Here is a 16145-nt window from a genome sequence, read left to right as displayed (position 1 = left end):
AAACAAAGTGTCTACATGTAATTAAACCAAATATACATAGCTTCATGTTGTTAAATAACTAAAAAAGCTAAGATATCTGTGTTTGTTGTAGGAAAAATGGCCAAATAAAAAGCTGCAAAGTTGCAGCTAAATTTCCATATTTGTGCCGCTAAATTTCTATTTTTGTGCCGCTAAATTTGCGAATCCATGCCGCTATATCCTGGGGGGTCTGTACAATGGATACACATATCCCCTATGCTTTCCTTTAGGAGGGCAGGCCACTCTCAGGACACGCACTTAGAGTGGGCACGCTCTTTACACTGGGCCACAGTGCTAAGATGCGCAAAGGCATAAAATCACTACCACCATGCCAGGGGCTAAAGGCAAAAAGTCTAGTGGTGAACCTTCTGAAAAGGCCCAAGTCCAACAGGTCCCACCTATGGGAGGACCTGGGGAGGGGGTGGTTACACCCCTTCCCCTTTGTCCAGTTTCGCGCCAGAGCTGGGACTGAGTGCCCCAGGAACTGGTTTGAACTGGGAAATTAATAAGACACCTTGTGTGCCCCAGACAGTGTCTGAAAAGCATTCACTGAATGCGACCCACCCTGCCCCAATACACTAAAGCCTGTCTGAGGAGGTGAGGACGAGAAACCTATTGTCCAGGTCTCCCCTTCCAGAGTTTTGTCCAGCAGCAGGAGGTCAGACCTGTGTCTGTGCCGCAGCATCCATTTTGTGATGCGGGGGCTCTTTTAAACTATTACCGGGAAAGTAAGTGTTTACATGTCCTCTCCCTCTAGAAGGATGGAATGCTACCCCCGTCGCCAGAACTGGCAGGGGGGGTGGGGGTACTATTCCAAAGTGCTTGACACCAAACACAACATGTTTTATTAAAGCCAAACCAAAGTTAGCATTAACCGCAAGGATTAGAATGCACTTAAGAGTATATGGTATGGCAGACCAGCTATAATGAAGGGATTCCGAAAGCTACAGAGGGGCTCAGCTCATGCTAGGGCACCCTCTCACACAAAACAAAGCACTCTGCCTTCAGGATTGTCAAGGCCTACTATAGGAGTAACGTATAGGTTTATATGTATATTTGTTTTTAAAGGTAGATATAGGTATACTATATCTCAGTAAGGGGTGCTTACACCACCTTACCCAGGCTGCAAGTGCAGACTTGTGGTGCCATTTTGGAAGGCTTCCCAGGGGTGGCATAATACATGCTTCAGCCCCTGGTAGACCTCTGGGGTACCTATGCCCTTGGTACCTAAGGTACCATATACTAGGGACTCACAAGGGTAACCCAGTAACCAATCTGGTGTGTACCTAATGTACAGGATATCAATTTAGAGAGAGAACAACTAGGCTGGGGTCCGGATTAGCAGGGCCACAGCCAGACTAAAGTCGATAAACCAGTGAAGCACAGCAAAAAGTGGGGGTAAGCAAAGTAAGCAGATCCTACTCCCCTACACCATGCTCTATGTTGTAGTGGGCAGAAGAAAAACATGATTGACACAACAAACCAATGAATAAATGGGGCTGACTGAAAGTTCATTTAAGTAATTAGAACATTGGATTGTTGAGAGCACTTTTGTATTATAATGCTATATATGCTGTGTTGAAATATATCCATTTATTCTATTAATGTTTTTTCATTGTTCCTGTGTTTCCCCTGCTCTAGCGGCAAGATTGGTTCCTCCTAGAACATTATGGGGCAGGTTTACAAGCCCCATGCGCCACTTTTGCATCACTTTTGACATGGGAAAAGTGATGCAAAAGTGGTGCAAGGGACTTGTAAATCTGCCCCTATGCTCGGGAGGATTCCAAGCTGAGCGCCTGTTTATTGTGAGTGACGCAGACCAGCGAGAGGAAGTAAATAAAGTGCCATTCTCATCAGAAGTTTGATATTTATTTAATTGCCTGCATTACAACAACTTTTTGACGACAAGTGCAAGGATCCGGTGCCTCCCGCTTTCAGCTTCGGCCGGGCTGCTGTCATTGTTGCTGGTCTGGTAGGCAGAGGACAAGAACTGTTTGCAGAGTCTGGTCTCAGAGAGGTGTCTGATCGCAGTGAGGCGTAGTGTGTGTTTACGCGACGCTGCAATAGCACCGTGAGCGGACCCCTGGCACTGTGAGCATACCCCTGGCACTGTGAGCAGACCCCTGACACTGTGAGCAGACCCATGGCACTGTGAACAGACCCCAGGCACTGTGAGCAGACCCCTGGCACTGTGAGCAGACCCCTGGAACTGTGAAGAGACCCCAGGCACTGTGAGCAGACCCCTGGCGCTGTGAGCAGACCCCTGGCGCTGTGAGCAGACCCCTGGCACTGTGAGCAGACCCCTGGCACTGTGAGCAGACCCCTGGTGCTGTGAGCAGATCCCTGACACTGTGAGCAGACCCCTAGCCCTGTGAGCAGACCCCTGACACTGTGAGCAGACCCCTGGCACTGTGAGCAGACCCCTAGCGCTGTGAGCAGACCCCTGGCACCGTGAGCAGACCCCTGGCACCCTGAGCAGAACCCTGGTAATGCGCGGAGACCCACAGCACTGTGAGCGACTCCTGGCTGTGTGAGCAGACCCCCGGCACTGTGAGCAGACCCCCGGCACTGTGAGCAGACCCGTGGAACTGTGAATTGACCCCTGGTACTATGTGCTGACCCCAAGCCCTATGAGAAGACACCTGGCGCTGTCAGCGGACCCCCTGTTGATGCGATGAGACTCCTGGCCCTGTGAGCAGACCCTTAGCACCGTGAGCAGACCCCTGGCACTGTGAACAGACCCATGGCCCTGTGAGCAGACCCCTGGCACTGTGAACAGACCCATGGCCCTGTGAGCAGACCCCTGGTGCTGTGAGCAGACCCCTGGCACTGTGAGAAGACACCTGGTGCTGTGAGGAGCATCCTTAAGTCTCGCACAGCTGAGCCGCCCCGGGGACAGGCTAGCGCCTTGATCACCATATTAACAACACTCAGCATTATGTAATTCGGAAAACGTTGGCATATTTGAGCAAAACTTAGATTTGTATTGGGAGAAGCCTGGAGTATATTAGAGATGCATTTATAATAGAATTTTAAGGGGCTGTTAACTGTCAGAGGGAAAGTGATGAGCATTCAAACTTGGTGTCATTTTGAAAGGATTTTCGATGTCTTTTTCCAGAGGACATATTTTATCAGATACATGCTGCTTCGCCCTTGGCACAGACTAATTTACCTGCTATGTGTCTCGGGTCTTTTAATTCTAACTGGGGCCAACCAAGTAACCCTAGCGCCTGGATTTAGAGACTCCAACACATACACTTCATTAGGGTGAGAGTGTGCCTCACCCAACACACCTGTGAAGTAGGAGCTAGATTTAGGTGCTCAGACGTTGAGCCAGAAACAAAGATCAGTGTTTGCTCCATAATCATATTTTTATTGTTGCTTTAATTGAATTGCTTTTTTGTTTTATTGTATAAACAAACTACACAAATGCAATGTTTTCCCTTATTACACCATCTACAAGTATGCACGCACAAATGCCTTTGTGTAGACGAAATTCACAATTCACGAAGGTTTTCAGAGACTTGAAGCCTGTCTAAATCTCAACACTTAATTATGCAAGGCCGGAGCCTGCGGGCACTGACTTATAAAGTGTTTTGTGAATCGGGCATCGAAGTCCACATTCAGAGGGATCTGTGCCATATGTTTGCACTGTAGTGACCTCTCACTGATAAATAAATTGATACTTGTATAGCGCACTACTCACCCGCAAGGGTCTCAAGGCGCTTGTACGAATACCGCTGTGGACCCTTTCCTGGCTTTCCCTGTGAGGCGTGTAGTCCTGGGCACCCCCAAGGTGGAAGCCAGGCATCCTTAGCGTTGTGGAGATTAAGCAAGCTGTTGCCCAGAGTGGGACTCCATGATTGGAATAGGCACCGAGGCGAGAATTATCAGGTCCGTGGAATTTTGAGCCCAAGACCCGCTGATGCGGGGAATTGAACCCTGGTCCCGGGCTAGACCTCTGCATCATGGTCTGCCGCTCTTATCATTAAGCCACACTTCTCCACTGATGAGGGAGCATGTTCATGATTGTGTGAGGGTCGTGCACAGTTCTCATGTAGAGATTCAAGCGGAGGCGCTGTCTGCTCTGTGCTTCTGTTTATTAAAGGCCCCCAGATGGTGCCCGCACTGCACTCTGATGCCAATAAAGGGAACCCAGAGTGTTCACAAATAAGAACTCAGGACCGAATGAGAGTGAGCGGGCAGAACCAATCCAACCACAGCTGAGCTACAGCGCCAAGGTACGATTCAGTGAGCTACGTGTGTGAAATGAATCCTCAGGGGTGGTTGCTTTCTGTCATGCGATGAACCAGAATCAAACTCTGCCCTTAGTGGGATTGGGCTCCACCACTCCACACTACTCAAACTACAGCGCCCAGTCGGTTAAGTGCTATGAAGAGGATTTTTTTAGGATGTAAAATGGCTTTATTTAGCTTGCGAACTGGATGCAAGATTGAACTGATCGTCTGATTTAGAAAAAAAAGGTAAATAACATAAGTTTAGACTTGAGTTTATTCATATACAAAATACAAAAAATAAATAAATACATTGATAAATAAAATACAGATGTTTTGAAAACCTTCACAATAGGATGATGTACACATTGAAACAATATCAAGAATGCGATAAAGAATATATTAAATAAAGAGTTTTAGTACAGGTGTGCAATATCAAACACAAGAGATGGGGTGAACCCTCTCGAGCCGGGCGAGGTCTGTGCCATCTATGACTTTGCAGTGATCTATGACTTTGGAATACTCGTCCAAGATGGTAAAGGTTTGTTGCATTTTTATTAAAGGCACCAGCCTTTTCGGGTTCCACTGCATCCCCGGATGACTGTGTTCTGTGTTGTACAACCCTGTCATAGGGTAGGGGTCCTTTCTCCTTGCTTTGACTAGAGTCCTGGGCACCCTTCCTGCGCCACTAGGTAGCGCACTCCCCACACAAGTCCATCACAACTTCTCATCCTCAATGCTGAATCCTCCATTGACGTACGACTGCTGGGAAGGGTCCTCGGAGCTCTTTGGCAGCGTGTGCTCAGTGATGGAACTGGACGAGTATGGCGGCTCCATGGGGACCTCGGTGAAGGCGCTGGAGACAAGATCGGAGCTGTGCTTCATCTGGATCTGCTTGAACAGCTGGAGCACCTGCAAAGAGAGACACCGGCGCTATTACTGAAGGAGCAATGTCATTACTTCACCACCAGGGAGTCTGGACAAAGTATGACTGACTGCAGGCCTCCCCCTTAGAGAGATGGAATGGAATCTTCCACTCTCCGACAGTGCGTCCAGGCTGTACTCAGAGCTGTGACTGGACGTGAGAACTGCAGTAATTCAATGTCTGTTCTTCTAAGAAACTAATGCATATCTGCCAAGGTTTCAGATTGCTATGTGTGACATTTTCATAATGTCAGAGTAATTATGAGTGACATTTTAACGACTTTTTAAATGCTATGAGTAACACTATCTCACGAGCTCACCTCGGCCATCTATGCACTAGTCCCCTCTCTGAATTTACTGCCTTCTTGGATATGCTCAACTAGACCCTACTTCAAACACATACTCTTGGCATGACATGACTCCTCTCCTGACATGTTTATGCCCCACAATTTCTTCTCTGGGGCTTCCACATTTTACTCTATCAGCAGCTTTGTGTGTGGCATCAAACTGGAGTGAGAAATGTTCTTAAATATGGCCCCTGAGAACTCCAATCTTCAGGTTTGCTTCCTACCTAGATATTCTTGTGATGGCACTCCTGTAACTCCACATGCAACCCTCTGCCCTGGACATCCAACATCCTAGGCTCCACACACACTCTGTCTCGCTCTCTCTCTGTCTCTCTCTCTGTCTCTTTCTCTCTCTCTCTGTCTCTTTCTCTGTCTCTCTCTTTCTCTCTCTCTCTCCTTTCCACTCTCTTTTCCCAATGTCCAAGAGCACGTGATCAGTTGCCTTCCTTGTATTTGCCACTGGATGACACTACACACACATGCTCACAAAGGGACAAACAAACACACAACCACACACAGAGACTCACAGATGCATAGCACACACACACACACACATACACACACTCTACTTACGTGGGATTTGGGCACCGTTCCTATCCTGAAGAACCCAATGGTCCCACTGTCGATCTTGGTGCAGTTGACGATGGTGGAGGCGATGTTCTCTGGAGAAGGCCCATTGCAGAGGACTCCGTCCACCTGAGGAGCAAAGCCACACGTGAGATCACCGCCCACAGACTCCCATCACACAGGCAGCTGCGGGGCTTCCATGGATACTAAAACTATAATAATCCTCTATTTGTAAAGCGCACAGCTACCCGTAGGTTTCCCACTGCTGAAAGCCGTCAGGAAGATTAAGCAAGCTATTGTCCAGAGTCAACATCCTACTCTGGGATCCCCCACACATGCAGCACACACCTTCAACATCCTACTCTGGGATTCCCCACACATGCTGCAGACACCTTAAACATCCTACTCTGGGATCCCCCACACATGCTGCGCACACCTTCAACATCCTACTCTGTGATCCCCCACGCATGCTGCGCACACCTTCAACATTCTACTCTGGGATCCCCCACACATGCTGCGCACACCTTCAACATCCTACTCTGGGATCCCCCACGCATGCTGCGGACACCTTCAACATCCTACTCTGGGATCCCCCACGCATGCTGCGGACACCTTCAACATCCTACTCTGGGATCCCCCACACATGCTGCGCACACCTTCAACATCCTACCCAGGGATCTCCCACACATGCTGCAGACACCTTCAAATCCTATTCTGGGATCCCCCACACATGCTGCGCACACCTTCAACATCCTACTCTGAGATCCCCCACACATGCTGGGCACACCTTCAACATCCTACTCTGGGATCCCCAACGCATGCTGCGCACACCTTCAACATCCTCCTCTGGAATCCCCCACACATGCAGCGAAAACCTTCAACATCCTACTCTGTAATCCCCCACACATGCTGCAGACACCTTCAACATCCTACTCTGGGATCCCCCACACATGCTGCGCACACCTTCAACATCCTACTCTGGGATCCCCCACGCATGCTGCGCAAACCTTCAACATCCTACTCTGGGATCCCCCACACATGCTGAGCACACCTTCAACATGCTCCTCTGGGATCCCCCATGCATGCTGCGCACACCTTCAACATGCTCCTCTGGGATCCCCCACTCATGCTGCGCACACCTTCAACATACCACTCGGGGATCTTCCCTAGATATAGAAGAGGGGACCATCACATCATTTTGAAATGCTTTGCAGTCGGTAAACTAAGTTGTCACCGGTCACCTAGTCCCATGGAGCAATTCTAAGTTTTTTTTAACCGAATCACATTTGTAAAATTTATCCAGACTTTATCCAGTGTATATTTGGCAAAAAAACTACCAAATATTAGTTACTAAATCAGAACTATCTAGAAAAACTAACTTTCATCAGGATAATTGACAGTGCACATGGGCTATCCCTGGTAAATGCTGTCTGTTCAATGCAGGCCACGCAGAAGACTCCTTGGTCTATCAGGACTCTGGGTTCTGAACAGTGTCCTCAGATACACCTCTTGTGCTTGTAATGGTACTTACCTTGTCTCCCATCTTGGCGTACACTTGGTTGTGGTGAGTGGTGTCGGCTTCTCCGCTCGGATTGGCTGATGATACCACAATGGGCCCAACCTGGTGAAACACAAAGAAACAGAGTAGGAGATTCAACTCACTTTCATTGGGCACAAAGCAGTGTCCCCATCACCCTCCCCAGATATAGAGAGATGCGTTTACATATCTTAAATGTATGCTGATGTACACCACCCATGCTTGAGCAGGACTAGCAGCTCAGTGCCTCTCATGCCCCCACAAAGGGTGCAGCAGACTGGAAGCCATGCTCATCACTGGTGGCAGAACAGTGCCAGCCATGCCCGGGCAGTGCTGGCATCCTGCTACCATCAGACAACTCACCAGGTCAATCAGGGATGTGGTCACAGAACAATCCGGGATCCTGATGGCGATGCTCTCTGCGGTGCCAATGTACTTAGCGGAGTCCTCCAGTCCGAAGCACTGCAGCCACTCGCCTGTGGGTTCAAGAAGACAGAAAGGTGTGAGCAGGGCTTATTTTGGGCAGGTGTCTGCCATTGAAAGGCACCAGCACTCATGTTTGGGGACCACAGTTTTTTTATTTCATCATCACACTTGGACCTCAGAGCAAGAGGACAAAGGCAGAAAAGAGAGACATAAGGAAGAAGTGAAAGAAAGGAAAACAGCGACAATGAAAGCAAGGATGAAGAAAGTTCAAAATGAGATAAAGAGACAAGAAGTGCAGGGCTGTGGGAGAAAGAGGCATGAGGAGGAACAAGGTCAGACAGACTTGGTATTTGCTAAACCCCACCATTCAGGAAAGCTATGGGCCCCTCCACTTAAAAACTAACCACTGATGTGAGTCCTGCATGATGGAGAAATACACAAAAAACACTGGTAAAGTGAGGGAGTACCCTTGGAAATACCCCAATCCCATGCAGTCACTGTGAGTGACTACGCACCAGTCGAACGTGGCCCTCTCCTGCGCGCTCACAAGAGCACCCCTCTCCTGCCAAGCCACAGGAGGATCCTATGGTGTGCACTAAACTCACAACGTGCCCTGCTGCTGTTCAGCTCATCCCTGGAAGCCAATATTCAACGCACCTGTGGCTCGGAGCCTCTATATTTCCAGCCTTCAAACTACACAGGTGCTCGCACTATAAGTAGGAAGGGTCAGATGATGAACTAACATCTCCTTATAGGCAAAAAGCGTGCAAAGGACAATATTCACCCTGTAGAGGGGGCTCTGATAATGGAGAGGATCCCTATTGGGATATGTCAGGCAGTGTAAAGATGTCACCTTATAGGTGTGGGTCAGATGATGAAGAGAAACTTTCCTCTATACAAGATACAGACAGCAGAGTGTGCACATCCCACAGGCGGGGTCTGGTGATGGAAAGGTTCACTCCCTGTAGAGAAAGATACAAGTCAGTGAGGGGACAGTGTTCATCCTATGGATGGGGTCAGATAATGGAGAGGTTCACTCCCTGTAGAGAAAGATACAGGTAAGTGAGTGGGCGGTGCTCTTCCTATGGGTGGGGTCAGACAATGAAGAGGCTCAGATCCTGTAGAGAAAGATACAGGTCGTGAACGGACAGTGCTCATCCTATGAGTGGGGTCAGATAATGGAGAGAGGCTCAGACCCTGTAGAGAAAGATACAGGTCAGTGAGCGGGCAGTGCTCATCCTATGAGTGGGGGCAGATAATGGAGAGGCTCAGACCCTGTAGAGAAGGATACAGGTCAGTGAGCGGGCAGTGCTCATCCTATGGGTGGGGTCAGATAATGGAGAGGCTCAGACCCTGTAGAGAAGGATACAGGTCAGTGAGCGGGCAGTGCTCTTCCTATGGGTGGAGGCAGATAATAGAGAGGCTCAGACGCTGTAGATAAGGATACAGGTCAGTGAGCGGGCAGTGCTCATCCTATGGGTGGGGGCAGATAATGGAGAGGCTCAGACCCTGTAGAGAAGGATACAGGTCAGCGAGCGGGCAGTGCTCATCATATGAGTGGGGGCAGATAATGGAGAGGCTCAGACCCTGTAGAGAAGGATACAGGTCAGTGAGCGGACAGTGTTCATCCTACGGGTGAGGGCAGATAACGAAGAGGGTCAGACCCTGTAGATAAGGATACAGGTCAGTGAGCGGACAGTGCTCTTCCTATGGGTGAGGGCAGATAATGGAGAGGGTCAGACCCTGTAGAGAAGGATACAGGTCAGTGAGCGGACAGTGCTCTTCCGATGAGTGGGGGCAGATAATGGAGAGGCTCAGACCCTGTAGATAAGGATACAGGTCAGCGAGCGGGCAGTGCTCTTCCTATGGGTGAGGGCAGATAATGGAGAGGGTCAGACCCTGTAGAGAAGGATACAGGTCAGTGAGCGGACAGTGCTCATCCTCTGCAGTTATGGACCAGAATATTTACAAGAACGCCCAAGATCCAAATCATCACTAAAGATCCTCCTTAGACTCACAGAGCAGGCAGTATGTTGGTGCTTGTCCTATATACATGGATCAGGCAATGTAGGGGCCTCCTCCGTATAGACATGTGAAGGATAAAGCACAGGTGTTGGCAGGACAGGCGACTCTAATGTAACGGGTCAGATCACACTCGGAATTTGTGGTGAATGTTTGCAACAGGAGCGGTAAAGAAACAGTACATGAGGGAACATGGAAACAATCCTACATGGAAACTGTAGAGCATGTATGGTCTGTGTGTACACATGAAGCATTGACGCCTGGGGTGGGTGGGACCAGGTCCTAGTCTGCAGTCACAATTAATGTGTGTGGTAGGTTTGTATCCAGATGATGGGTGTTACTTTTCTCATCGTTCCCCCTTGTTTGTGGTCATGAACTGGGATCTGCTGGTCTTCATGTGCTCTCAGATAGAGATCCCCTGCTCACCTCTTGGTATGACCAGGCTCATCTGCGAAGGCCAGGCCGCCTGCATGAAGTCCCAGAGCAGAGGGCTGAACAGGTGTCTAGCCGGCTCCAGCTGCTTCAAGGTCGAGATCCAGATGGACATGGGGGCGTCCTTGGGCTTCAGCTTTGTCCTGGAAGGAAACAAGACAGAGGTCAACTGAGTGAAGGGAAGAGATCCATCTCACTGGGATTGGAGGATCCAGAGTTGAGATTCTGGCCAATCTCAGACCACCAGCAAGACATGATGATGGAAAAAGGAACATTTAGGATGAGATCTACTCTCCATCTTAAGACTGAACGATTTATACAGTCATATAGAGCAAGACACTGGTCCTTTTCACTTGTCGCAAAATGAATCCTGGTTGTTAGGGGTTTTTCACATGCCCCAAAAGGTGCAGAAAGAGGGATAGTACTGCTGGTCTGTTCTCAGTTTTATAAGGACGTTTAGTTTCTTCTTTACAGAAGTGTCTAAGGTTACTTGTTTGTTGTTGCTTCTTTTCCAGGGGTTCTCTGCTCTTGGTATATTGTTGTTTCTTTCTAGGGTTTCCTCAATGTAATTGGTGTTTGGCTATTTCATTCTGTGGTTCTCATTGTTATAAGAATTCATCAATCTAAAATATTCACTATTGATTGAAAATAAGGGCTGTGAAGATAACACTCACCTGTACACCTTCTCCACGGCCGCCGGCCGGTTACAGGCTCCCACCACCGCATACACCGTGTCTGTGGGGACACCACAGATTCCTCCATCCTTCATGATTTCTGCAACAGAAGAGCAAGAACCCCATGATTATAGGTAAGGCACCCTGTTTTCCGTTTCTACTGATTTTTGCAGATAAATGCAGACAGAAAACATTTATTTTTTTGCATGTATTTATTTTTAAATGTGGATCAAAACTGAAATTGGGGTGCTTTTGAGTAATTCTAAACCCTGTTTGCCATGACTGCCAGGTCAATAGATGTGTGGATTGATAGATAAGGGGGTTAAAAAAGAAAGGAATTTTAGTAAAAGGCTTTAACAGCAGTAGATATGCACAACTTTGATACTGAAATTCACATATTTTCACGAAATGCACTGATTTATCTTCTGAAGTGTTCACAGCACTGAACCCTTGCAGACATTCAACCATAAGTGCATATTTATTGGTTAAATGAAGGTGGAAATATACTAATTTCAGCATCATTTTTTCAACCAAACCCCGAAAAAATATGGATATAACAAAGAAGTACAAACTATAATATGACTAATGTTATTAAGGATTCAATATGTGACTTGGAGGTAAAATAGAAGTCTTATTTTTGCCAAGGAGAAATTTTTCTGCTGGTAAAATCATGTTTTCACTAAGTCTTTCCGGACAAAGTTCAGCAGTAAACAATGTACAACTTTGTTAAACTAAGAATGGAAACATTTAAAAATTGCAGACATAACTGTAATCAAATTAGTAGAATTTTAAATTTCCCAACATTAAAAAAAAAAGGATTTTCCCCCAGAATCTCCTTACCTGCGATCTGCTTGACGGATGTGGCCCTCCTGGCAGGAAGGTGGGGGCACTTGGAGGCTCCACCCCCATGCCCCTGGAGCTGCAGAAGTGGGCAGCCCATGGGCAGCTGGGGCTCTTCAAAGGTGTCACTGACCAGCCCAGCCAGGAAGCAGTAGAAGCTGACCAGGCCAAAGATGATGGTGACAGCAATGTCATACCCAACTGGGAGGGCTGCGACGGCGTCCAATAGAAAACTGATGAGGATGAGTTCAAAGGTGAGGCAATACAGGAACCAGGCTTTGCTTAGGAACAGCGTGCAGAAAATAATGAACCCATTCAAGAGCATGAAGCAGATGATGCCCACAGCCACGTGGAAGCCCCTCGTGGGGCCGTAGAGGCCACCGTACCTGGTGAGACCCCAGATGATCCACATAACTCCATAAAGAATAAAGGTGCTGCTCTCAAGGGTCTTACCACGCGAGAAGGCCACAGAGCCACAGACACATTTCAGAAGCCCTCCAGCTACCACCACCCACGGTAGGACGACAGTGGCACGTGCGTCTGTTGGGTCCACAGACATAGTGATTGCAAAGGCGGCCAAAATGCTGCCTGCGTGGCCAAGCACCTCTCCATCCGCATACTTAGAATAGCCGAGGTAAGGAACATGCAGGTCTTTTTCTTGACGTAACTTGAAAATGCTAATAGGTGTGAACAGGCTCTTAACAATCCCCTCTCCTGTTGGAATCTTGGTGGCCGCTTTCATGTTGTAAAGTTTAATGAGGGTCATAAGTGCTGAAGCCACGTAGATAGCCACATTCACTCCTTGTGATCCACCATGGAAGAATCCAGTGGGACGTGAAGCCAAAGCGATGCAGTAGGTCACATAAAACAATGGATACAGCCCATCCACCAGGCTCCTACCAGCCATGAATACAGCCAAGACCATGAACAGGAGCAGAAAGACCACCAGTAATGGGACAGGGAAAATGGGTTCAGTGGCCTGCCAGAACTGGTAGAGCAAGGAATACCCTTCAGCGAACCGCAGGATGGAGGTGAAGCCAAAGAAGGTGGCCGCCAGGGTATCCAAGCATCGATAGGACAGGATGCAGACCCCAATCTGGAAGACCCCCGCCATCCAAAGCCAAGGCACCTGCCCCACAAAGAGACTGGTGGTCACTCCCAGGACCCTGCACCCAAAGACGCTGGCGGACACCATATTCAAGATCAGCCCAATGATGACCAGGTCGTTGCTGCTGGCGGTCATGGGTGAGCCCTGGGGGATGGCTTTAGCCGTAGCCAGAACTGTGCCAGGGAGGGTGACCAACTTCCCTGTAAGTATATGAAGGAGCCTCCCTCCACCAAAGTACGCCCCAACGAGACAGACGAGGAGGTGGTTAGAAGCCACCGCCGAGGCACCAAAGCTACTGTCATAGTATGTGGCGGTTTCATGGGCAGCGGAGAGCGAGATGGCCAACGCCATCATGGCGAGGGCAGCCTCCTTCTGAAGGACGGCCACCAGACTGATGATGAGCAGTCCCAGGGTGAAGGCTGCAAGGCCAGGGACCATGGCATTACGAAGATCAAGGGACCCGCTGAGGACCCCCTGCCCGTCCATGATATGGATCACTCCCTTAGAGCACCATAGCGCTGAGACCGTCAGGCAGAAGGACGCAAACAAGGGGACAGGACCACGGCTCCTGCGGACTCCTGCGGGAGAGAAGAAAGGAGAAGTAAATATAGGAAGAAAGAAAATTAGAGACACAAGTAGGTGACAATGTAGAGATGGGAAAGAGAGTGAAAGATTTGAAAGGAAGAAGTTAGTATAGGAAAGGTAGGTTTAAAGAGAAAGAAAGCTGAATGGAGGGAAAATTAGAGGATTGAAAGGGATTGAGTGAGAGGACACAGAGAAAGAGAGATGGGAGACATACATTTAAGCTAAAAAAAGGGAACTGGACAACGAAACAAGAGACAACGTGCTAAGAAGAGGATTGAGAGAAGAAAATAAGAAAGGAGGTAGGAAAAGAGAGAGGTAAATACTGGAAGAAAGAAAATTAGAGAAAAGGGAGAGGATGGAAAAAGAGAAAGGATGAGTGATGAAGAGAAAGAGGAGGAACAAAGAGAGGAGATAAAGAAAGAGAGAAGGGAAAAGTAAATTAAAAATTAAAGAAAACTATACAATGAAAAGTGTGGCCAAGGAATAAAAAGAGCCACGGCAGAAAGGAGAGAGAGAATGACAAGCAGAGAGACTGAGTAAATGAAAACACAAATTTAAGGAAGTGGGTAGTGTGAGGAATGAGATAAATATAGTAGATAGAGAGAGGAAGAGAGACAGAGGGGAGAAGTGACTAAAGAGGGAAAAGAAAATCATTGAAAGAAAAGAATGATAAAAGTATTGGAAGTGAGGAAAAAGAAAGAGAACAATGATGGTCCGAGGGAGAAAGCAGAGGTGGAAACAAGATCGAGAAATGGAACAAGAAAAAGGTTCAGATCAGCATCAGTGTAACTTCCTGACTTCCCTGGACGATAGTTCTCACCAGTTCTGCAAACTCTCAGCCAGAGCCGGGGTCAGGCTTTATTCATTCCTGGACTGCACTTTATTTACCCACCATTGACCCACAGAACCGGCACCAGGCTTTTCGAAGGTTTACTTTCCTATCATTATCCGAAAGAAGGGGTCTCTTCTCACTCATAACCCCGAGGCCCTCCCACAGGGTGGGCGAGGGAAGGCTTCCTCTCTGGGCATCTTCGCCTAGCATAAGTTTAAAGCACTACATTCCCATATTGAGATGTCATAAGCGCATTGAAGCAATCATGGTGTGTTTAAGGCACTGTGTCGCGCATTCTCAGCCGTGTGCCTCCCTCTCTACTTCCCCTGAACCCCACGCGTGTGATCTCACCTGTATATCCCAGCAGAGCTGCCAATATGACCAGCAGGACCCCCAGGGGTGTACTGGGGATGAGGGGCGTGGCTCTGGAGGAGCTGTATGACGTCACTGCCAGCAGGAGGGAGCCTGGAAGAACAGCAAAGACAGCCATGATTCAAAGATAAATAAAACACACGCCTGCCAGGGTCCCTCTTAAGGAGGGAGTCTGGAAACACAGAGACAGGCACGAAATGATAACTTACACTCACACCAGCCTCTCTTCCATCTTGGGAGGAGCCCGGATACACAGCAAAGACATCCGTGACACAAACACACACCTTTCCTTTCAGATCTCCGCAGCACGCGCCTTAACCCAGGAAACACCCGTTCACTTTATTATTCCAATATTCAATAATGATTGGTCACAGATGAGGTACTGGGAGAAAGCGCCTACATGGCTGTATTCAGACATGAACTGAGCTATAAGGGACCCAAGACTTCCTGAGAGGCTTCTGCTCCGAAGGCCGGTGGAGCTGAAACAGTCAGTCGCACTGAGTTGTGACGATAGCATGTCACTGACTCTCGACAGCTCTACCGGCTCCTGGCCCTAACCCATCCTAAACCATTCTCTTAAGCCTCAGAAAACAACTCAACACTAATATGATTCCCCAACACCTCATCTAAACAGAGCCCAGGACTCTCCATTCACCAAGCGCTTGCCTGCCTCAATCGGATCCTAGCGCTATATAAAGGCATCAAACATGACGAAAGTGGCAGTATGGGTCCTACCTGCAGAGATGGACAAGATCCCAATGGAATAGTGAAGGGGCTCTGGGGCCTTCCCTGGCTCCGGCATCCTGCGGCTGGAGACAATCTGGATTGAGTCTGGGCAGAACCCGCAGTGAGTCTGGAGTATGGGCTGAATCCGAAGTGAGTCTGGAGTGTGGGCTGAATCCGCAGTGAGTCTGGAGTGTGGGCTGAATCCGCAGTGAGTCCGGAGCGTGGGTGAATCTGGAGCCCGTCAGGCTGGGGTAGCTGGAGTGCGCCCGGGTCAGTCACCGCTGGTGTCTCACTCCACACCCGGCCCAGCAGCTCTTTATCTGCAGTGTCCCCGGGGGGCGTGTCTAGTCGCTGTCACTCACGGGGCAGTGGGATTTTCCCGAAAGGGCAGCGCCTTGCATCCCCCCCCTCCCCCCCCCCCCCCCCCCCCCCCCGCTGCGTGGTACGACACATGGAGGGGGGTTTCACACCCGCGAGCTGCTTCTACGGGCACCCTTAGC

General features: G+C 48.9%; 1 protein-coding gene across 1 annotated transcript; it reads right to left on the bottom strand.

The window, feature by feature from the left end:
• Positions 1-4428: 4428 nt before the first annotated feature.
• Positions 4429-15721, bottom strand: LOC147689230 (uncharacterized). Its single transcript, XM_086940043.1, has 9 exons — positions 15655-15721; positions 14899-15012; positions 12023-13708; positions 11183-11282; positions 10503-10651; positions 7992-8104; positions 7623-7712; positions 6098-6220; positions 4429-5165 (listed from the first exon to the last, which is right to left on the bottom strand). The coding sequence occupies exons 1-9, from the start codon at positions 15719-15721 to the stop codon at positions 4971-4973; spliced, it is 2637 nt and encodes an 878-aa protein (XP_086796169.1). The 3' UTR covers positions 4429-4970.
• Positions 15722-16145: the final 424 nt, after the last annotated feature.

The sequence above is a fragment of the Lissotriton vulgaris genome, chromosome 10 (assembly GCF_964263255.1).
Source record: "Lissotriton vulgaris chromosome 10, aLisVul1.2, whole genome shotgun sequence".
NCBI classification, from domain to species: Eukaryota; Metazoa; Chordata; class Amphibia; order Caudata; family Salamandridae; genus Lissotriton; species Lissotriton vulgaris.
Note: the sequence above shows the minus strand (reverse complement) of the source record. Positions and strands in the feature narration are given on the sequence as shown.